Raw genomic sequence first — 24,573 nt, 5'->3', positions numbered from 1 at the left:
AGTCTGTGAGGCCAACTCCAATTAACTATGAGAACAGCCAGAAGTGGAGCTGTGGCTCAAGTGGTAGAGTACTTGCACTGACTAAGAAGAGCTCAGAGAAAGGGCCCAGGCTTTGAGTTCGAGTTCTAGGACTGGCAAACAGCAACAAAAAAAGCAGCAGCAAATGTTCATGTCCATTTCTGCTTATTCCTTTTCTAGAACTGAATATTATGGAGACATATTTCTTTATTTCCTCTCTTGGCAATCTATATGATAATTATTGAGGAAACATCAATACAGTTTATGATTCCATAAACTGTCCATGATTCAATCTGGAGCTTATTTCCAATGTCTAATATCTAAACATTTTACATCAAACTATATACTAACATGACTCATATCTGTTAGCCTTTATTGTCAATTCTTCCTTTATAATTGTAAAATCTGCATTTATCAACTTGTGGAAGGGCAGCAGACTTGAGTCCTTGGACTTAGATGGATTAAATCATGGATTAAATCAGTTATTAAATCTCTGGGTTTTAATACTCTCAACTGTGAAATGTAGATAACAATAGCATCTACTTCACAGGCATCTTCAATAATTAAAAAATCAAATACACTATTAAAAATGTTTAGTGCTCCCTAACCATTCAATAAATGTTAACTGTCATTGAATTCAAAAATGAAAGTGATTGTATTTCTGTAATAGTTGATACTACAAACAGTCAAGTTATCTATTATCTTCTTTTAAAATTAAAAACCACATTTCACACAAACATCTACAGAGGTTGCTGTTTTTATTTTTAGCAGTGCTGGGTTTTGAACTGGGGTGTGAACTGAGCCTCAAGTTTCCTTGGAAGGTGTTGTCCAACTTGAGCCATGCCCTTAGCCTCATTATTAACAAAATGTCTGTAATCCTAGCTGCTCAGGAAGCTGAGATCTGAGGATTTCTGTTCAAAGCCAGCCCTGGCAGAAAAGTGAAAGTGTGGCTCAAGTGGTAAAGCTCAAGCAGATAAGCCACGTGAGAGTATTAAACCATGAATTCAAACCCCAGCAACAGTATGCATACAAGGAAAAAGAAAGAACGGAAAGGAAAGTCCACCTTTTTTGTTAAAAAATTTCACTGCCTATGTATTCCTGGAAGAATCCTGACATCCAGTGGTTGACCATGCTTATAGCAATCAATTGATAGACTGCAGTATGTATAATTAAGTTATTAACGACAACATCTTCCTAGCTTTATTCTTAATTGGACTGTCTTTCTACAGTCATCAGCTTTGGGAGTTCTTTTGCAATAAAAACATGGACAATGACCACATAGAGACAAAAATCTGTATTTTCTATGGTAAGAAGTACATTGGCATTATTGATAGGGCTATAGACTAGTCTTCCAATTCTTTTTTGTTGTTGTTGTTATCATCACAATATGCAAACCTAGGCACAAAGGGTAGATGTGCTGCTAGTATGGCTATCTTCCTGCTGAAAGAAAAAGAAATCTTCTGTTCCTTGGAGAAACAAAAATGATACAATAACTACTGGTTATATTTACGTAGTTATCAGTTCTCTGTTACATATGGACAATATAATCCAGCAATCCTACTTCTATACCAGGCCCAAATTCCATCCTACCTGAGATCTATCTGATCTCTGAGTTCTTCTACGTTCAAAATATTATCTTATTCATTGGGCTCTCTAAGATTCTGTTTCAGTTGTTACAGAGTCCCCTCTATTATAGATCTTATTCTAGAGGAAAGCTGATTTAGGGGAGACAGATTACTTAGATGTCAAGTAATATTCTATGATTTTTTAAAAAGTAATTAATATCCATATGAGTTTTGAAAATTCATTTCCTCAAACTCTAAGTTTGAAAAAGAGTAACCTATTCCAATCTATGGTTTCTTCCAAGTATGTGTTTGCATTTAGAGTAATTTAAAGCTTATTTTCTGTAAAGTTATTATTTTCATTTTTTCATGATTTTGAGTATTGAACTCAGTGCCTGTCACACTAAGATGAAGTTAATGAAACTTTTATAATATGGCTCACTTCTATTATTATAAATAAACTTTGACTTAGAGAATACAAAGTAAGTCTTTGAGGGCTGGATTCCATAAAAAACACCTGGGGAAAAGCATATCTTTTAATATTTTCCACTCGCTTATTTAGTTTTCAAAAATTTGCTGAAGTAGGCACAGTGGATAAGTCTTGAAAATGCAAAAAAATAGAGCAAACCAAAGTCTGAGTATTACATATTCCAAGTTATAAACTATCAATTCTAGTTTCAATGTTGATATAGCTAATATAGCAATATAAATCATTATGCAATCAATTCAAGAGTTGGGAAACATCAAGAAAATTTCCAATTTTGCATCTTGTAAGAGAGGATGTTTTAAGTATGAGTAAAAAAAGATAATTTTTGAATATGATAGCTCTAAAAAGGAATCAAAGAAAGATATTTTAAAATGTTCCTCCTATATATTTTCAATTATAAAAATGGTTGGTAAATCATATATACTTTTTAAATTTTTACCCAGTATTTGGCGGATTTCTGGCCACTCTCTTTGCACTTCCAGGACGGACTTCAGTTTAGCACACAGAGGGATGTAATCCATGTAATCCATTAGAATTCGGACAATGCTGCCTACCCGATGCTTCATCCAAGGAACTGTAATAAACTCACAGAACTGAGGAAATGGATAAAATTAAACTTAGTAGTATTTTTCAGGTACAATATTCATCAATACTCATTGCATTATGAATAACTACTTTATCTTTTTATCTCTCCTTGCCATGAACAAAAAGAAAATGAAATTGTTTGGTTGTTTCTGTGAACAAATAGCCCTGAGGACATATACATGGTTCTGATGTGATTGGAATCAATACAACAAGGAAGGATTATGCTTTTCAGCCTGTCTAGTCTCAATATTCCACCAAGAAATGGCAAGTGATTAATTGCATTCATCTTTACATTCTACATTTCATTGCCCATTTAAGAAAAAATAAACAGCATAATTTTCTAGGCTAACTTTTTTAGGGTTGTATCCCCACGTCTTCATTAAGAAAAAAAATCACAATTAAGAAAATCATAAAAAATTAGAATTGATGTTTCTTTCTTGTAATATCCTTAAAATGACTGAAAGTTGGCTAAAGAATTTATATTCTTCATAACAGCACATGGAACATACTCTAGGCTAGATTATAGATTAGTTCATAAAACTAGACAATAAATTTAAGAATATCAAAATTATTTTTGTCCATATAGCATAGCTTACCTTATGTAAATTTTAAGGAAATTTATAAGAATGGCAGAAAAAATTTATTTCCATTTCCTAGATATTACAGAAATGAGTTACTTGCTCTGAGTTATATTGCTTATGAATTACTAAATCCAGGACTTCTAATTCCTTATTTTTTAAACATTTGACTTTAACAAATACTATTTAAGTTTTCTTTTTAAGAACTAACCTTAAGGAGTTGTACAAAGGGGTTTAATTTGACATGTCTGTTTGTGAGGAATTATCATTTCTAACCAAAATGATTAAAAACCTAAGAATCAATGCAAGAGACAATTCAGAAACTTTAAAACTACAGAAAAACTATTAGCCTGCTATTGAGCCGTGAAGACATTTAAAAGTAGAAATTTAAAAAATTTTAAATTGTTAACTAAAACATTAAAGTTCAAAATCTCCTTGAGACAAGTTTGAGTTAGGATTTGGGCCTCATGTGCAGAAGGGCATAACTCACTGAGGTATCTTTTATTATACAAGATGTCCATCCAGGTAGTATCTCCTCCTCTATGTCTGTCCACACAAATGAATTGCCGTAGATGTTTCCGTGCATGCAGTCAAAGCACATCTCCACTTGGTAGCCATTATTCAGCAACAGCCGCATCATGACCTCATCATGTAGGGCATATTGAATGACACTGGGGAAACGTGTGTCATTTACGTGCATAAAGTAACAGTTGACATTAGCTCCGTGGGAGAGGAGCAACCTGACAATTTCATGATTATTGGCCCTTACTGCCACAAGTAGACAATTGAGGGGGTCAAGGTTGGGGTCTGCACCTGCAGCCAGAAGAACTTCTGTACAGTGAATATCATTGTTGGAAATGGCAAAGTACAGTGCTGTCTTCCTCTCATCATCATAACTCTGGGAGATGTGGTCAGCAAGTAGCATGTTGACATCAAAACCGTTGTCGATGAGCAGTTGTAGGCACTGTGTGTTCTGTCCATCAGCTGCTGAGTGAACTGGTGATAGCCCACTTTTCCGGATTGCGTTCTTGGATGTTACTGGGATAAGATATTTCAAAGCACTAAAACAATCAAACAACAACAAAATAATTGCTTCAATATCCCCATGGCATAAAAATGATCAGGGAATTAAATAAGCCTTCTTTTTCATCAGACAGATGTATGTAGTTTTAATTTTCCTTATCTTCCCTAGATAACAGTGCAAAATATTTAACTTTTGTCTATTATGCTACTACTATTGAGTTTTTAGTGTAATTTATTTGACATTTTTTTCTTTTCTTCCTTTTGAGGTTACTGATATCTGAATTCAGAGTTTTACACTTACTAGATGGCTGCTGTACTGCTTGAGTCACACTTCCCGTACTTTTTGGGGGGCTATATTGAGAATTGAACTCAGGGCCTCATGCTCTGGTTTGGCTTTTTCACTCATTATTGTTGCTACATAAGTTGTGCCACTCCTCTAGTTCCACTGATTATTTTTGACAACAGGTGTGAGATTGGGAGGATCACAGTTTGAGGCTACCTGGAGCAAAAATGAGGGAAGACCCATTTTCAAAAAAAAGTTGGACATGGGGGCACATACCTGTGATCTCAACTATGTGGGGAATATAAGAAAGAAATCATGGTCCAGGGCAGCCTAGAAATAAACAAGGAAATCCTAACCAGAAAAATAACTAAAGCGAAAAGGGCTCTGTGTGTGTGTGTGTGTGTGTGTGTGTGTGTGTGTGTGTGTGTGTGTGGCTTAAGAACACCTACCCAGCAAGTACAAGGTCCTGTGTTCAAACCCCAGTACTGTCAAAGAAAGTGAGGCTGTAAGTGACCTGGATATCACTTACTATTACCCCCTTCCTTCACGTGACTTCTCCAAGGCCACACAGCTCCATGGTAAGGAGAGGGCTAGCATTTGACATCTATTCTTTTTTTTTTTTTTTTTGGCCTATGTACATCCTGTCTTGTTATAATTTGCAATTGAATTATTAACGTAAAGAAAAATCTTTACTGTTTCATCAAACTGATGTATCAGTCCAATTAAAAGAGCTGACCACGGCTTATGTTACTAAGTGCATGTGATAAACAGTTGTGGATTTCGCACTTGACTGACCAACTAGTCACAGGCAAGGAGAACTTGATCTCTTGTGCCTAATTCAGAGCTACTACTTGTGAATTTATGAACACTGGGAGTAAATCCAAGCAAACTTTAACAACATGTCACTGGGTACCAATTATGCATTGCTGGCCCCTTAGCCAATATAGCCATTGAAAATATAAAGTGTAACTACTTCGAAGTTTTTGAGCATATAAAATATACTTAAATATATTTAAGTATCTAAAATCATCTTCTCCTGGTGATACTTTAACATTGTGATTCCTAATTTCTATTAGTATGTTGATTTTTAATTTTTTTCCTTTATTGTCAAAATGAAGTACAGAGGGGTTATAGTTTCATATGTAAGGCAGTGAGTACATTTCTTGTTCAACTTGTTACTTCTCTCATTTTCCCCCCACCTCCCTCCCCTTCCCCTCTCCTCCCCATGAGTTGTACAGTTGGTTTACACCAAATGGTTTTGTAAGTATTGACTCTAGAATCATTTGTCTTTTTATCCTTTGTCTCTTGATTTTGATATCCCCTTTCCCTTCCCTAGTTCTAATACCCATATATACAGTATCCAAGGCTCTCAAATGAGATCCAGTGATAGCGGGGGTACAACCACAGGAAGGGAATACAAGAGAAACAACAACAACAACAAAGGTATGGTTTTACATGGCATGTTGAAAATAATTACAACAATAATATAACACTTGTTTCCATAACATGGAGTTCATTTCACTTAGCATCATCTTAGGTGCTCATAAGGGCATAGCTATTGGCCTACTGTGATCTTCTGCTATGACTAGCCTAAACATGTTCTAATTATTCCCTATGAGGGAAACCATAGAGTCTATGTTTCTTAGTATGTTGATTTTTAACACATTTTGCAGTTTCAGTGTCTATTCAACCATTTGTATGGAAAAATGAAATCTAAATTTATGGCAAAATGTATCTATTTGACAATGCATTTACCCTTATGCTCCAATGTCTTGGAGATGTTAGGAAATAAGTAACCCGTAACATTTTATAAATTTGAATTCTTTGTCAAGGTAAAACTTTTGAGAAAATGTAGCTTTTTGTTGATTTTATTTTTTAACAGAAATACACTCTTGGACAGCGTATGCAGGAATTTGAATTAGAATTATTCCTTATAAAAGAATAAAAGTCCTGTCACCATAAAAGCGCTGTAAATTCATCTTCTAGAAGTTCAAAATATAAAATCAAGGAGGAAAATCAAGTAAGTTCTAAGCACTTAATACAGAACTTGTGCATGTGTTATGTATTCTTGGAAAAATCATCACAGAGAAACTTAGGATTACATTATACCAAACCTTTTGCTTTTTTCTTTTACCTTCAAGCGATCACCTCATCCTCTCTTACTCACAGATAATGCCCCTCGTAGGCAGCCCGGTGTATAGGCAGATGCCCTGCTCTGTTGGGCACGTTTCCACTTCCTCCATATTCCAGCAGGAGAGAAATGCAGTCAGGATTACCACCTCCTGCTGCCTCGAACAACACTGACGCCCCATCATCCGCCAAAGCAAACACATCTCCACCTGGCAGAGTAAAACACAGGCCAGGGATGACAGCACAGCATTGGTAAGCCTCCCCTTCAGAGCAATCTTGACCTCTTCTTTGGATGGCACAGCAATTGGTGAAAACATAGTTTTTGAGACTTTAATAGCTATACAGTATTCTTTAGTAACTCGTTACATGATATTCTTCATTTCATTAAAAAAAAAAGTCTTAGAAATCAACAAGCCAATTTCTAGGATAGATGTTCCCAGAAAAAGATAACATCAGACTTTTAAATTTATTCACAATACTGAGTACTGTATTTCAACTCAACAAATGTTTATTGGTACCCTCTTTGTGAAAATAATATGTGTGACCCTGGAATTAATTAAGAAGCCTAAATAGGAAATGAAACAATATATCACTAGAGAACATACACAATATGACATTGTAGCAACATCAACACCAGAAAATATTGGGGGGAAAAAAGAGGTCTGTATGTGAATTTGGCTCTGCTGCTCTTTGGGAATGGGGGCAAGCCATTACTTCTCTCCCTTCCATCTTTGCATCTGTAAAGTAGAACTGTGTAACTTATTTCACAGAGATGATTTGATGATTAAAAAGCTTAGCCTTTTTCCCCACAGAGGATCCTTTAGGGGAATCCCATGATCTTAGCCTTCATTTGCAGATGGAGAATCAGAGGACTAGATATTTAAGCAAGTAGACAAGGGCTCACAAAGAGTAGGTGGAGATGACAATTTAGGAATTTGGTTTCCCCTTTACCCTTCTTTCTTTTCCATTTGCCACAAGCATTTCTAAATAAAGTCAAGTACTTGATCCAAACCCAAGAAGAGGTAATAACACTATTCTCTTTCTTTCTTTTTCTTTCTTTCTTTCTTTCTTTCTTTCTTTCTTTCTTTCTTTCTTTCTTTCTTTCTTTCTTTCTTTCTTTCTTTTTTCGGCTAGAGTATAGGATATAATAAGATGGGAGTAGTGAGATGTCATTCCTGAAAAATAATTGAAGTTGATGCAATAGAGATGTCTTGAATAGTAAACACGACTGTAGCTGTTCTTTAGGAAGAGGAAGCAAGCTGCAGTTATATAGCATGGATTCTAATTTCATTAGTCCAGGGAAGATGTGAAGGGCCTGACCCAAATGGCAGACTGATGACAAGGTGAGAACAAGAGTGACACAATAGCGCTTGCAACTCATTGAGTTTAGGAAAGGTGATTGTGGAATTAAGAGACAATCTAACCTTTCTGTCCTGGTTGAGAGAAATTATTGTATCAGGAAGTAGAAGAGGAGGCAGAATTCAGTGTAGGAGGAGATGAGTGTGAGACCCTCAAAAGCCATCGACTTAGAAACTAGACTACTTGCGCGCCATCAGTACTAGGCATGTAAATCTGCAGGTAACAATATATAAGCTGTGGAATGAAGGAGACTATGGAAGGGGATAGGCCTGAATGTCTTGTGCTCAGTCATCCTCAGGGGAAGAAGAAGACCTGAGAAGAAATGGAACAGAGGAGAGTTTCAAAGGCAGAGCTATGTGGGGGGTGGGGGGGAAGAAAAGCTTAGAAGGAATGGAGAAGAGGAAAGCCTCAAAGGTAGAATGAACTTCAGGAAAGCTTAATTCCTTCCCACGTACCTTTGTGAATTAGGTGTTCTAACACGTCGCAGTGACCGGACTCAGCAGCAACACCCAGTGGTGTGACTCCAAACCTGTCTCTCAGGTGGACGTTGCCTCCATGCTTTAGGAGTAGAGCTATGATATCTTTCCGGCCTTGCTTAGCTGCTTCATGCATTGCTGACCATCGCTTGACACAGGGTTGGTCAAGGCTGGTGTTGTACTTAATCAGAGCAGAAACCATGTCATACGAGCCCTTTTTCACAGCTGGAAAGAGAGTTTTAAATAAGATTTGCCAATGGAAAGGTCTATGACCATGAATACTTCAATGATATTAAACTTATTACCAAATACCACACTAGATATTAGCTCTTTCTTTTTCTTCTATGAGGGAGTATTGTATTTCATATTGCTTTTATTTCTTACACTCACATAGCTATTGTGGAGTATGAATATGAAAGGTGATATTTTTCTTTGGGGTGTTATCTTTAAGGCTCATGGTTTAAAAGTGGGGGTAAGAGTTCATGGAAAATGCACATCACTGGGCTATTGTATGTACTGTTTCCAAACAATCTCTTTACCAACAAAATAGAAAATCCATCCACTCCTGGCTTGCAAATTAAGTAGAGAATGAGAAATCGTAATTATAGCACCAATTATATAATAGGAACTCAATAAATTTAGTAGTATAATTTTATCACTCCTAAGATTCAGGGAATAATAAATGTTCATTGATTTTATCCCATGAAAACAAGTTTTACTGTTGTTATACCAAAGACAGCAGTGAATACTAAATGAACTTTTCTTTCTTATACTTCCAAGGGAGGCTAAAATTGAATCCAGCTTGAATTCTAGCTAGAATTGAAGTCAGCTGGTCTTAGCAGATAAAGTATGTGATAGCTAATAAAGTAAAATTTAAGAGCATCACTAGATAACGAGTCTCTTTCCCTCCTTGCTTGTCCCTAAGTACACTGGTAATATTTTATTTTTTTAATGTCATAAGACATAAATAATTAAAAAATAATTTTTTTGCCAATTTATAAAAGTTTTAATAAGCAATCCATCAGTAGGGTTCAAAATTCTGTTCTTCATTCATTACTTGAAGACTAGGTGAAAGGCGTGTGTGAGGCACAATGGACTATTTTGAGAAGAAGTCTGTGCTCTCATGTATTTGAAGAGAGACTCAAAGCATGGAGCTTTTTCTGGGAAAGGCAAGAGATGTTAAACCAGAGGGGATATTCTGAAAGGAAGGATACAATACATAAAAGATTTAAGGTTGAGGGGAAGTAAGTGACTCCAGATGGTATACTAGAGGATGAAGACAAACTTTGCTTACTTTGAAGGCTGTTTCCAGCTATTCCCTTGTTTGTTGTTAAGGTACAAATGGTTGACAAATGCCTCTGTCTGAACTGTTCGTCTGCCATTAGCAGCTCTAATTGTAGTGGATGACCTCATGCTCACTGGCATAACTGCAGAGCAAATGTCCAGCAAGCTCAATGAACTGTAAGAAGTGTTTCTTCATTTATTTCCTCACTCTTGTTGCAGTTTTGTGTCATTGGAAAAAGTATTAAAATAATGAACTTCTTCCCTCATGATGCTTTCCTCCTTTGACCCAGAGAATACTGATTACCAATGTTTACCTTTCCTTGTGAAAATACTAGCATATGCAGGTCATCTGTCACTTAAAGTAATTGTGTGAATGTTAGCACTTCAGTTCTGATCTAATAATTTTAGAACAAAGAATCCATTTTCCGTAGAAATAATAATCCAAATGGTAGGAATGCATGCTCTAAGCTAACTCATAAAAATATCTTTAACCCATAAATGACAGATATTAAAAACTCACAGGTGTTGGTGGAACATAAAGGATAAAATCAAAGTAAATTTTCTTAAGTTTTATAACTATATTTAAATTTTATATATGTCACATATTTTAAATTATTTTTCTAAATATTATATTTAAGTAGTTGTACAAAGGGATTTCAATTCAGCATATTTTAATGCTTTTTACATTTTTATTGTCAAGGTGATTACAGAGGGGTTGCAGTTACATATGTAAGGTAGTATATTTCTTGTCGAATTTGTTCCCTTTTCCCTCATTTTTCTCCCACCTTCCCCTCTCCCCAGTCCCCGCCCCGCCCCCAGATATGTTCATTTGGCTTACAACATATCGTCTTGTAAGTATTGCTGTTGCATTGGCTTGCCGTTTACCCTTTGTCTCACCATTTGATGTTCCCCTTCCCTTCCTAGATTCAGACAAACATATATACAGTACTAAGGACACCAAAATCAAAAACAGTGACAACAGGGGCTAAGCCATAGGGAAGAAAAACAAAAGAAAAAAAATTTCAATTTTAAGATTCTTAAGTTTATATTTCTTTAGTATTGTTAGGAAATTGTGAAGTTTTTAACTTGTATTTCCTCCTGAGGAGGAAATGTTTCTTTCTTCTTGATTTCTTCTTCCTTTAAAACTGCTATACTAAAATCCTTGCTAAAACTTAAAAAAAAAGTTTCAGATTTTTTTCTCTAATTTTAAAAGTTTAAATGTTTAATCAAATTTTGAAGTTGGGTTGAAGAATTAGATGGAAAAAAGAATAAATTATTTGTACTCTTCAGCACTTAAATTTGTTGACTTCTTTCTTTCTCTGTATATAAGAGTTATACTCATGTAATTTGTTTTCCAGCTCATAAATGTTTTTCTAATTCACAAAGAACATGGAGAAAGGAGATGTTTTTCCCGAAGTATCTAGACAAGGATTTCAAGACTGAAAGAGTGAAGAGGATGTGTGGAGTAAAGAAAATGTCTAGGGGGCTGGGGCTATGGCCTAGTGGTAGAGTGCTTGCCTCGCATACATGAAGCCCTGACTTGGATTCTTCAGCACTACATAAGCCAGAAGTGGAGCTGTGGCTCAAGAGGTAGAGTGCTAGCCTAGAGCAAAAAGAAGCTAGGGACAGAGCTCAGGCCCTGAGTTCAAGCCCCAGGACTGGCAAAAGAAACAACAACAAATGACAATAGTAATGGTAAAGAAACTCATAGATGAATATTTCATTTAAGGTCTTGTCTCGAAAGGCCTGGGGACAAGCATGAGTGAGGATATATTAGATCAGAATGACCCTATACTGTGGTGACATTCTCCAAACAAGTTGTGCTGGGGGCAGAAAACCTGCCTAGGAGTCATTCCATCTGTCTGCTGATCTTAGGTCCACATTTCTCAAGTCTATTCAAAGAATGTAATCCCTTTGAAGTTTGTGCAGATGCGCTAGTGTTTATGTCCCAAGCTTACTTCAAATATACGCATTATAGTATTTGCAACACTAATTTTCCACTGAAGTACCTGTTTCTTCTTTATCTTTAGATCCAAACCGATTAGTATAGCATATGAGTCAGGGGGTATTATAATAGATGTTGCTGAATTCAGCTTTGGAAAAAGGATATTTCACTAATGTCAGGTTGTCTTTCAATAACCTCCAGCTAATTTTTTAAACATGAGATGATTCCTCTGTGGACAGGAGCTATGGTGGTACTTGACCAGCTACAACTACAGCTTGTGTTATGTTCACTTTCTCTGTGATTGTTGGAAGGTAACATTAGAGTCCTCCTTCTCTAAACAGCTAATTTCCTAATGGCATTTATCACTTTTGAGTCTTTTGTTGTTGTTTTTTCTAATGCCCATTCTGGGGCTTGAAATCAGAGTTTAGGTTCCCTCCGTATGGTTTATTTTATTTATTTATTGATTGCTCAAGACTGACTATCACTTGAGCCACACCTACATTTCTAGCATTTTTGTGGTTAACTTGTGATAAGAGTCTCACAAACCTTCCTGCTCTGGCTGCATTCTAACCAGAATGCTCAAACCTCAGCCTCCTGGGAGGATTTCAATACCTATTTTCCCTACTTTTAATAGTAATTGTTCATGGTAAGTGTCAAGTGTCCATTTGACATATGAAGAAACTGAGGCCTGTGATTACGATCTCATAGGCTATAAATCCACAGATACACATTCTTACTTGATGCCCAAGTCCCTCAGAGAAAGGAAGAAGTATCTCTGGTTGTTCATGGTACCTCTTCACATGCTCCTCAACAAAGAGATCTGCAAACTCCTACTGTTCAACAACCAACAGGATACATACACAGTTGACAGGAGCTGTGTCACCACTGTGAATATTCTCATGGGGACTAACCTATTCTGTTCCTCAGAATCTCCAACCAGCTTCTAGTTAGTCTGTCTGTCCTGTGGTGGACTTGAGGGCTCTCTCTTTGCAAGCCATTTTATCTAGCTTGTTTTAAAGCTACATATTGAACATAAAACCAACTCTCTCTTCAACTAGACTCTTCTGAAAGAGTATCCTTGAAATTCCCACCTCCTTCCTTTTTACACTAAACAATGTAGCCATCTTTCATATTTGACTTCTTTGTGGGATCAGAAAATGAAGTTGATGGGAAAATGAAATGAGTGAGGGCTGGGGTGAAGCTCAGGGAATAAAAGTAATTAGGATTATAGGGTTTTAGCCAATGCATAGTGGTTTCCAGTTAATACTGATTAAATGTTTATTGTTTGCTTCAAATCATGGACATAGTAGCAAAGATTATTTACCTATCAGAAGAGGAGTCTCTCCTTTATCATTTTTGGTGTTGGGCCATACCCCCTTTTCTAGTAGAGTCTTTACATTTTCCACCAGACCAGCTTTGACTGCCAAAGTCAAGGGTGTTTCTCCATCACAAGTCTTGAATTCCCAGAGTGTCTGGTAAGAAGCTGAGATGTGAAAGCATTATGTTCAAACCTTAGAAATGTTTACTTAAGGAATATTGTGAATACAGAATAACTCAGTAATACATATGCCATATTGAACAAAGTCAACTGATATTGAAGGGAAGACTAAAAAGAGACAAAGTTAAAAATTTACCAAACTGGCAGTGGGCACAGGAAATACCACAGTGAAACCTTCTCCTACCTGGAGAAAGGAAGACTATGAGCTACAGATGGGCTTGCTAATTGAACTGACAAGTAGAAAAGCAACATTTATGTCTCAAGTTGCCTTCCTAAAAGCCAGTTGTTTCTCACTTTTTGCTATTTTATAAAGTAACTTTCCAATCTTTTTACTATTTAAATTACATGAGAAATTGGTTTTATGTCATACGTGACTGGGAATGTATGTGAATGAATGTATCATTTTGTTAAAATGTGTTAGAGAAGAAATGTGATCTTTAATGTTATCTGTGTGGTCTGTCTAGGTATCTTGTTCTCTATCTGGCTTGCTGGCAGGTTAACTATGAAGAATTATGCATTTTCTCCCCAAAACAGCATTAGCAAGCAACACTGAAGCTTAAAAGAGAACACTTAGGAAGCTTCTAAAAAATACTGACATGTGAAAAACTGTCAGAACGTAAGATTGGGTTATCACATTTGTCAATGTTTATATCATGAAAAATTGAGGGAGGCTAAATATTTTAGGTACTACTTCTTTTACTATATAGTAATTTTTAGGAAATGTAAATATTGAGTTATTTTTTAAGTGGATTTCTTTTTCAAAAGAAAAAGGCTTTACACTTTGGTCAGTTAATTCACAGAATATAAAAACTTTTATCAGTTATAGATTATAACTTCCCACCAACCTATGTACATTCTTTTTTTTTTTTGGCCAGTCCTGGGCCTTGGACTCAGGGCCTGAGCACTGTCCCTGGCTTCTTCCCGCTCAAGGCTAGCACTCTGCCACGTGAGCCACAGCGCCGCTTCTGGCTGTTTTTTCTGTATATGTGGTGCTGGGGAATCGAACCTAGGGCCTCGGGTATCCGAGGCAGGCACTCTTGCCACTAGGCTATATCCTCAGCCCCCCTATGTACATTCTTATACATAAGAATGCAAAGGGTGAGTCCAAAATGTCATAAAATATGTTAATTTTTGTACTACCTGAATTTCAAACATTGGTGCTTCCCTTCCAAAATCTAATCAATTTTTAATCCTGTTTTATTTTATCTTGTTATGTGGCTTAAAGACAAGCACAATTCTGCATTTCTTTTCTAGTTTTTTTTTTTTCCATAAGGATGTTAAGTTCCCTTACCATCCAGAACAATCTCAAGTATTTGTTGAACGGGTTGGACAACAGCTTCATGCAATGGAAACCATCCTGCTTCATCCGCTTCATCCAGAGCGTATTTATATTTCACATACTCCTGGAGCTCAAGAATGTGGCCTGAATTTAACATACAGATTAATAATACAACTCTGCCTTTGACAGGAGAAATCTCCTATCCATCCCTCTGTAGATAACATTATGCGCACTTACCTTGTCTTATGGCCTCTACGAGCTTTCTGTTTTGATCACTTAGTGGTACACATCTAGTAGAGAAAGAAAGATAAGCCACATTTATACTGGTGATATAGTTAAAGAATTGAAAAAAATTAACATATTGAGTTTGTACATAACCCTAATAATCAAGATCTACAGGAAATGTAGACAACTGGTTTTATGAACTTTGAAAATGTAAATGGCTACAAGGAAGATACATAGTATACATCTGATACTGGAACTATGAACACTAGTGAAGATGGGAAGATACAAGATTATGATGCTGTCCTTGAGATCTCTCTGAGAATGGAGAAAGGAGGGAACAACTGGAGTCAGAGATCTGGACTTGGGTCACAGACTGTGATCCTGAGATACACATATTTGCCTCTGTGGCTATTGGCTCCATTGGTAAAATAGCATTACCTAAGAAGATCTCTTAGGTGTCTTTCAACTTTAAAAACTCTGTGCTTAATGGACATGTGTTGCTTGGAACTTAGTAATTGCTCACTGACACTTATTTGGGAGCTTCTAGTCCATGCCAAATGTTACAACCTTTTAATCAACTGATCCACAAGTAAAATCAAGCAGAGCATTTGCTGGACAAACTTCCAGTTAGCATCTCAGTAGGTTATGGGTTAAACCCTCATGGTAATTCTCTGGGGTATGTGCTTACTAAATGGAAACAAGAATTTCATAACAAACGTATTTAACACTATTAAGCAGAAACATCTGCTACCATTATTCTAGGTTTGCAGATCCCTTATGGAGCACTCTGAAGTTCTAAAATCTGTTGAAGAGATAACTTTAAAGGATTGGAAATTTAAATATAAAATGTACATATCTTAAAGCTCAAAAGCAGTAATTTTATAGCAATGAATCTATTTAGAAGCACTCCCAAGGTCTAGAATACAAGATTTTAAATACTACAAGAGAACTTAAACTTAATTTTATTTTGTGTGTTGTTCAAGAGAGACATTATTTTTGCTGGTTTAGACTCTATACCTCTTATTTACATAATTCAGTAATTCTATGTATTTCTTGATCAGTTCACTCATATAAGTTAGTTGAACTGTAAAGACTTCTGTTTATCTGGGGTTTTTTGCTGGATAAACTTGCAAAGTTGTTTAACTTCCTCATCATCCTTTTTTAACTATTATCTTAAAAAACAACCAACTACCAAACAAGTTAAACTGGGAATTTCCCATCTATGCAATTTCTATTTTCTATGGGGGATGCAGATTTGTGCAGAAATAGATTATTAAAATCTGTGCATGTGGGACATTGCCCAGACATGTTACATCAGAAAGAGGAAGTCAACCAGCTGGCCCCGCCTGTTTCTCAGTCCTGGGGCCACGTGTGGCTAAGATGGCGTCTGACAGTGAGCCAGGAGGCAGTTCTGTGGGCTGTGACAAAAAATCAGGCCAACTCTAGGATTGGTCCCCGGCTCTTCCGACCTTATGGGCAGCTCATGCCTCCCCTTACAGTCCCTAGATAGGTGCAAGTACACTCCTCCCTTCCTGCCGATCTTTGATCTGATTAGCTCCTGTGCCTTCTATTAGCTGTGTTGTACTTCCTCAATAAATGAGATCTTGCTGCTGACTAGTCTCCCAGACACCTCTGATTGTCCTCCGGTGAGGGCTGGGTGCGAGTGGTCTGTCTTGGTCGTCAGGGTCGGGGGCATGCCTTCCCCATCTCTCCCGCAGGTCAGGGGAGTGTGGGGGCAGGGGTCTAAAAACCCTGTCATGTGCACAGAAGCTTTTGTAAAGTTGTTAGAATATCTGCCCAAACCAAATAGGTAAGTAGTTTCCTAAAGGTAGAGTCAAGACATGGCGTGCATTTTCTTTTAAAACAAAATGCATGCTTTTAAGAAATTATGTTGAAGGTTACTGATTAGAATGCTACCTTTCAAGGTGAAATGCGGCCTGACTAGCTTCAATAGATTCTTCGATACTGAGCTGAATATCATAACTTGTAAGATGGTCTTCATCAAGGTCATAATTAGTATCCATACCTAGAAATAATTTTGAAAGAGGTGATTTCTTATCAACAAATGATGTCAAGTGGCAGGTAGAATTAACATAATGCAAAATGACAAACTAAAGTACTTACCAAACACAATCAGAATTTCAATCCACACATAAATGAGCTTTACTTTCTTAACTTAAAATATTATAACTGTTAAAACCTTCCTTATCTGCCCCTGGATGTCTTCCTTTTTGACTTTTGGATTTCTTTTTGGTCATGGCTGCAATTGGACATATAATAATGATGTTTTTCCAAACTTCTGATATATGCTCCTTTAGGTCCATCAAGTTATTAAACATCTTGAAAGCTTAAAACTCTACCCAGAGAGAAGTGGGCTGGTACAATAAAACTCAACAACTATCCTTTTATATCCATTATAAAACAGAAGTGGTCAATTAAAGAGATATGACTGGTCTCAGAGTATCTTTTGACAGGTGAGATAGCAGCCATCTTAACTAAAAATCTGTAGGCTTTCCAATGGATTCCATTTATTCTCCTGAACAGTTTATTTGTTCATTATGAGCCACTGCCCAGTCATCTCTGATGATATTCAGAACACAAACTGTTGTTTTTCATCATGTTTCTTCCAAATATTGAATTACAAAAGTGCTTCTCTGTATTTACTAGTGAACCAATTGCTTTATTTTACTTAGAAAATTTAGTAAGTTTAGAAATGAAAATAACTCTAATATTGGGTTGCCTATAATAAAATTATCTTTATCTTTTCAAGTCAAAATGGATTCCCCATGTGACATTTTATAGGGTAATATAACTTTTCAAGGGGAGAAACCAAAGCAAGTGCTCTGCAGATTGCCAAAATGTAGTTGACATATCACTGAGGTCTTTACATTCCTCAAGATTAGACAAAACTCTCTAAGGTCAGCTCCAGATGTGCTGTGGTCAATGTCCAGAACCTCTGGACAGTCATCACAGGAAATCAACACTATGATTAGGAATGCATGGTTCACTGTTCTGTACCAGTAGCCTTGGGATGCCTGCAGAACCGAAAAAAATAGGATGGTGTGTCTGAGCTGGGAACAGAGTCTCACTGAGCATACTCTCTCACACTGCTGGCTCAGCTCAGTCCCCTCAAAGGCCAATGCACACTTTCAGGATTCACTTCTCTAAATAAGCATTTCTTGTTTGCTGCTTCATTGTCTGCCTCTCAACTCTAGAATATACCTACAGAAGAGCAGTGCCTAGAGGACTACCATCTCAGGATTCATGGCCTCTTTATATACACTGAATGAATGAGTAAGGATTAATAACGGAACACTGAAACATAATCCAAGCTCTGCTTTGCTCTTACTACTGTCCATCTCTTGCACATGTGAAGGCTTTCTTTCAGCCTAACATTGTGCCCTCTATGCTGGGCTTCGTTTTCCTCATGTCTGTGATTTTACCTCTGCTTCCTCTTCTTTCCGCATGTTTTCTCAGCTGTCACACACCTATGGCCTAGACTCTTTAAGCAGCCCTTGCTGAAATTCCCACATCCTCTGTAGCCTTCTATATCTATTATCAGTGACTATCTCCTCTTGCATAATGTTTTCCCAGCAGTGGAACTGACAAACATTCTTGTGTTTGCTTTGCAAGTTCTTCACATATTTGTCTCATGTACTCAGACTACTAGTTTTTTTGAGAGAAAAAATACTTTTTTTTGTAGTGCTGGTGATTAAAACTTGCACCCCACCCTGATTCACACTCCTCCCTACTTTCTTTGTCTTTTATAAGGATTTTTTCCTTCTATTCCCATCTTCATCTTTTCACGATCCTAAGAAGAAAATGCAGAGGTTGCTGGAAAACAAAATTTTAAAAGTATTGGCTCATTACTAGCAAATAAGCACCGAGTCCTTCAGATAGCACACGTAGATAACAAAAGTTTAACCTATAACGTTGCTTGCTGCCTTTCTTGCTGCTATTACTGTGATGTTGGGGGCTTGCATGGCTCTGGGATTAGTAATGGGATACAGGAACTTGCAGCTATTTAAATCCCCAGCTTAAATCTAACCTCTACTGATGTTTGGGTTTCCAGTACATGAGGCATCATGCTCCTTAGAGAACTGAGAATGTCCAGATCAAAGAAAATATATCCTGTTGAACTATCATCGAGAAGTTACCTATATTCTTCACCAGTTTTTCCATAATGGAAGCAGAATAAAATGATAGAGAAACCAACCTAGAGCAACTCTAAACTAATACAGACTGTTCCCAGCCTTGTCCTGACACCTTGGATTAAATAGAGTTCTCTTGCAGGTAGACTATGGTAACAAACAACCTGTCCAGTAGATGGAAATGGGCTAGGGGACAACAAGATGCAATGAATGAAAAAGGCAAGATGAGAGGTATTGATTTATACTGAAAACCGAATCAAATCTAACTCAGGGGTCACAAGGCAATAGGAAATCATTTCAATAAAGCCCAAGCCAGGAGTATGAGGAAAGGCAAAATTATATTTGGTCTCCATTAGTGCCTATTCTCAAGTGTCTAACTGCTCATCTAGAGAAATTAGCTAACATTTCCCAATAATAATTTGCCAGATAACAGTCAATCTTGTCAGGATTTATAAAGTAACTGGTAGTTGTATTGTACAAGTAGTCTTTTCATTTAAAGCACTAATTAACTTAGTTGAGGCAGAGGGATCAGATGTAATGAGAGCTACGGATTCTCTACCCAGAGGATATCCCTTCTCAAAACTTTGCTTATGATTTTAGGGAACTCATAGATCTTCTAAAGTTTGGCTTTTATGCTTGTTTATTTGATTGTTCATTTCTTTTGGTTATGGGGCTGAACTCAGGGTACTGACACTGAACTTTTTGCTCAAGGCTAGTACTCTACCATTTTGAGCCACAGCACCTTCTGGTTTTCTGGTGGTGAACTGGGGATAAGAGTCTCATGGGCTTTCTTGCCTGGGCTGGCTTCCAACCATGATCCTCAGATCTCAGCCTCCTGAGTAGCTAGGATTACTGGTGCCAGCGCAAGGTGTGTGTGTGTGTGTGTGTGTGTGTGTGTGTGTGTGTGTGTGTGTGTGTGTGTGTGTGTGTTTGGTTTTGGGAAAAAAAAAGCATTAGGCCAATTGCCAGTGGCTCATTCCTATAATCCTCAGGAAACTAAGATCTAAGGATAGAGATTTGAAGACAGCCTGAGTGAGAAAGCTCCTGGGACTCTTATCTCTAATGAACTACCAAAAAGCCAGAAATGGAGCTAAGGTAGCCTTCAGCAAAAAACAGGGACAGTGCCCTGAGTTCAATCCCCAGGATAAGCATGCCCTCATGTACACACGTGCATACAAAAGAAAGCTTTAGAATTTCTAAATGGTAACTCCCAACTGTATTGTTTGGATATCAGAATGCTAAATTTAAGAATATTGTACACTTATCTATATCACTAATTGTTAGTCATTTAGATGAGCTGAATTAAACCTTGGATTTACATAGTAGACAAAAGGGAAGTTTAGAGACCTTGTAATATTTTAGAACATATTTAATAAGAATAAAAATGGTGAGAACACTGAGAACCAGAATTATGGAGTACTGGCTTTGTTTCAAGCACCTTGCCCGGTATGTGGGATACACTGCATGTTTAATTCCCCACTCTAAGTCTATGTTGCAGGAATAATGGATCATTGTGACAAATGGAGAGTTGGACTTCAGGAGGCCCAAAGACCCACTCGTATGGCAGAGCTGATTTGTAAGCTGAACATGGCAGAGAATCCTTCACTTTTAAGGTCTTTCAGGAGCCGCAGCCTGTTCCCCTTAAAAGAAAACACTTTAATCTTGCTCTTAACAGCCAGCTCCTGATGACAATAATTTCCAAAAATAAAAAATACCTTCCAGTGACACATAAATCCTTTTCTTTGGCTCAGTGCAATAATGTTTTGTGTTGCTTAAGGTGGTCTGGGGTGTCCTAAGCTTGCCTTTTTATTCTGTACTTTTTATTTTAGTGTCTAAGCACCACTGTCCAAAAAATAGGATCAACATACCAGTTGGTGCTTGACTAAAGTAGTCAGGAGGTTGGGGAGATGTTGCACAAGGTCTGATGCAGGAGTGAGCATGGGGACATGACACCTCCTTTCAGCAGATTCTCTGAATTATTTCCAAACTTCCATCCATGCTAATGCCTCCCTGTTAAGGTAGTGGGTAAGCTTGTGACATGCTTCGGATGACCCTTTGAAACACAGTTAAATCCCACAGCATGTAAACCCAGTTCTCCCTTTCCCCAAATGAGGGCAAATATAACTGTATTCTTCATGAATTCTTGGATTGGCTTACTCCTGATTATTATTATTATTATTATTATTATTATTATTATTATTTTGCCAGTCCTGGACCTTGGACTCAGGGCCTGAGCACTGTCCCTGGCTTCTTTTTGCTCAAGGTTAGCACTCTGCCACCAGAGCCACAGTGCCACTTCTGGCCGTTTTCTGTATATGTGGTGTTGGAGAATCGAACCCAGGGCCTCATGTATACGAGGCAAGCTCTCTTGCCACTAGGCCATATCCCCAGCCCTCCTGATTATTTTCAAGTCTGTGACCTCACATAGCTCTCTGTTACGTCATCTAACTCTCTATATGGGCATTAAAAAGTTGGAAGCATCTCATGAGTCCGTAACAAGATTGGCCTTGGGAGTAGACTAAGTGGATATTGCTAGGAAGGTCTCTCTGTCCGTAAACAGTGCGCTCTACTAAGTACCTGTCAGGTCAATGATGCCTACTGCCTGGGTGAAAGGTTGTCTTTTCATTGGTGACATACTGATTCCAGTGTAGAGCCACGGTTTCTTGGAAGAGTTACTGAAAGTGTCAAGGGTCTGGGAGGATGGCAGAAGGACCAGGACTGAGACCTAGTTGGACCTGATAAAAAAAAAAAAAGGAGCAAGAAAATAACAGTGCAGTAAAATTTGGCTTTTTTCATAATTTTATCCAAGTACAGCCTGCACCACATTCTAGGTTTCTGCAGGGAGTGTGAGTTTCTGTTGTATGGAATGCAGGACCTTCATGCTCAGAGGAATCATTTACCTTGACAGTGCTGTGCTTCTTGACTGGTCTGCTCATCCGCTGAAAGTCCCTGAGAGAGTCATCAGGATTTATCCTATCAGAGGAAATCAAGAGGAAAATTAGGCTAGCTTCTAATTTGTTTCATTAAGAAAATATAATTTTCCTTACATATTAAATAATGTTCATTTTCTTTCCTCTGTACTTTTATCATTTATTTATGTAATTAAAATTTTGGTACTTGGGTGACATGTATTTTTTCAAAGTTCCATAACATCAAGTTCCACTCTGACAGTGCTGGTTTCACCCCATTGTCACAGGTAATCATTGCTAACAAGTAGTAGGGTACAGACATTCTGTCTTGATGGTATTGACTTTGTGGTGGTGTGGTGGTCATGGGGCTTGAACTCTGGGCCTGGGAACTGTCCCTGAGCATGTCTTTGCTCAAGGCTAGGGCTCTACCACTGAACAACAGCTCCACTTCCTGGTGGTAAATTGGAGATAAGGGTCTTACAAACTTTCCTGCCTGGGCTGGCTTTGAAATGTGATTCTCAGACCTCGGGCTCCTGTGCAGTTAGAATTGCAGGCATCAGCCACCAGAACCCAGCTGGTGTTAACTTTTTCTTTTAGAGAAAGCCTATGGACAACAAGGAAAACTGCACTGGTACAAACACTGATCTTTCTTCTTTTATCTTTTATTTTCTTCCTCTGTTTTTTTTTTGTTTGTTGTCCTTCCTTCCTTCCTTCCTTCCTTCCTTCCTTCCTTCCTTCCTTCCTTCCTTCCTTCCTTCCTTCCTCCCTCCCTCCCTCCTTCCCTCCCTCCCTCCCTCTTTCCCTCCCTCCCTCCCTCCCTTCTTTCCTTTTCTTTTTTAGACAGAGTCTTGATATAACATGGAGTGGCCTGGAACTCATTATGTAGCCGTGCAGCCTTAACTAGTCTTGAACTTTCAATCTTCCTTCTGAGTACTGAGATTATAGGCATGGATCACCAACTGCTGGTTCAAATAGCACCTTTCCTTTCTACCTCTGCCTTTCTACCACTTGAGCCACACTCTCAGCCCAAACAGCACCATTCTGATTTCTTCTTCACATACTAGAGTTTTGAACTCAAGACCTAGTATGTGCTAGCCATGCTCTCCACCACTGCACTGTTCTCAGATCATGATCTTCCTACCAGTGCCTTCCCTGTAGCTGAGACCACAGGTGGTGTAAGTCACAGTGTCCAGCCCTTAAAGAGTATCTTTCTTCAGGACAATATGTTCTTCTGGTACATTGAAAACACACAGACACAGACACACACAGACACACACACACACACACACATTATAGAAAACAAATGCCATTTTTGTGTTTCCTTAAGATAATACAACTTGACTGTAGAAAAACAGAGAAAAAGACAAACTAGACCAATTAGCTGACATGAGATAATTCAATAAGCCCTGGGAGGAATGAATAATTGAACAGGCACCACTTTTAAACTGACTCAATGAATAGATCAATCCTGTGTTTCCTCTCTAGGTCATGCATATGTTTTTGTCAAATTCACTTCCAGTTTTGGGATCACTCCCATTAATGCTTAATTTCCATGTAAATACCCTATGATACACCTGTGTTTCTAGTTATGCTTATCTTTAGTTTCATATTATGAAGGTGCAAATATTTATTCTCTACTGTTGACGTGCAGGTCATATGCAATTATGACTTAAATGTGGAAAGGGGCATACTAGCTTTTGCAAAAAACACAAAAGTATAAAAGGCTTTTATGTTCCTGAGCATATGGGTTTCCATGGAAATATAATTATATAAAGACCAGAGCAAGAATGACAAAAAGCTCTTAGTATAGCTTAATATGGCTTACAAAAAACAACTCTATCAATGTAATTTTGCATGTAAGATGTATGTTATAAAATGATCAGAAATATAGAAAGGATTGTATGTCTTTAGAAAAAAAATGACCAATGATAGGGAATGTGGATAAAATAATTTTGTATGCACTATCAACGGAATATAACACAACAAAGTTCACTTCAAGATATTTAATGCTGGGAATAAAATGCCATATTTAGGAATTATAATAATTTAGTGAGATACTATTAGACTTTTAAGAAGTTAAAATAGACCCATTTCAACTGTATTTACATAAAGGGAATTAAAAAAACTAAGGTGTACAACTCAATGGTTTGATATGTATATATATATATAGTGAAATATTTACCACTGTCAACCTAATTCCAATACCCATTGTCTCATCTACTTACTATTTTATAATTTTGATATCACTCTTGTGAATATAAGGAAACTGCTCAAGAAATTAAAAAACAGAGTTACCTTATTCTCCAGCAATCTTATGCAATGTTATGCCTGGGTATATTTTCAAAGGGAGTAAAATCTGTTCTTTCAGGTCAATGACAGCATTACTCACAAGAATCAAGATATTGAATCGGTGCAAATATGCACTGGGAGCTGAGTGGATAAAGAAAATGTACCATATATTTACAATGAAATATTATTCAGCCATTAAGAAATAAAGCAGGGGCTGGCAAGAGCGCTTGCCTTGTATACTTGAAGCCCCGGGTTCGATTCCCCAGCACCACATATATAGAAAATGGCCAGAAGTGGCGCTGTGGCTCAAGTGGCAGAGTGCTAGCCTTGAACAAAAGGAAGCCAGGGACAGTGTTCAGGCCCTGAGTTCAAGGCCCAGGACTGGCCACAAAATAAAATAAAATAAAATAAAATGAAGGAAATCAGTCATTTGTGACAAAGATGAACCTGGTGAATATTATGTTAAAGAAGATAGTAAGATACAGGAGGAAG

General features: G+C 37.5%; 1 protein-coding gene and 1 pseudogene across 5 annotated transcripts in view; both read right to left on the bottom strand.

Moving 5' to 3' along the window:
- The window catches only part of Asb15 (ankyrin repeat and SOCS box containing 15), a 53,482-nt gene that overhangs the window by 1,559 nt on the left and 27,350 nt on the right, over positions 1 to 24,573 (bottom strand). For 2 of the 5 annotated variants that reach the window (XM_048340150.1, XM_048340149.1), the window contains exons 2-10: positions 21,784 to 21,856; positions 16,650 to 16,758; positions 14,745 to 14,797; positions 14,520 to 14,651; positions 13,055 to 13,213; positions 8,481 to 8,726; positions 6,704 to 6,875; positions 3,721 to 4,291; positions 2,507 to 2,660 (exon numbers count right to left, since the gene is read on the bottom strand). In XM_048340150.1, coding sequence (XP_048196107.1) covers positions 2,507 to 2,660; positions 3,721 to 4,291; positions 6,704 to 6,875; positions 8,481 to 8,726; positions 13,055 to 13,213; positions 14,520 to 14,651; positions 14,745 to 14,797; positions 16,650 to 16,756 — 1,594 coding nt within the window. In that variant the 5' untranslated portion in view covers positions 16,757 to 16,758; positions 21,784 to 21,856. Of the gene's footprint in view, positions 1 to 2,506; positions 2,661 to 3,720; positions 4,292 to 6,703; positions 6,876 to 8,480; positions 8,727 to 13,054; positions 13,214 to 14,519; positions 14,652 to 14,744; positions 14,798 to 16,649; positions 16,759 to 21,460; positions 21,857 to 24,573 lie in introns of those variants that run through there. The other 3 variants (XM_048340148.1, XM_048340147.1, XM_048340151.1) reach the window with 3 other exon arrangements.
- Positions 21,676 to 24,573, bottom strand: part of LOC125345548 — a 30,140-nt pseudogene continuing 27,242 nt past the window's right edge.

Source organism: Perognathus longimembris, chromosome 2, assembly GCF_023159225.1.
Source record: "Perognathus longimembris pacificus isolate PPM17 chromosome 2, ASM2315922v1, whole genome shotgun sequence".
Classification (NCBI taxonomy): domain Eukaryota; kingdom Metazoa; phylum Chordata; class Mammalia; order Rodentia; family Heteromyidae; genus Perognathus; species Perognathus longimembris.
This window is presented reverse-complemented; position numbering and strand designations above follow the sequence as displayed.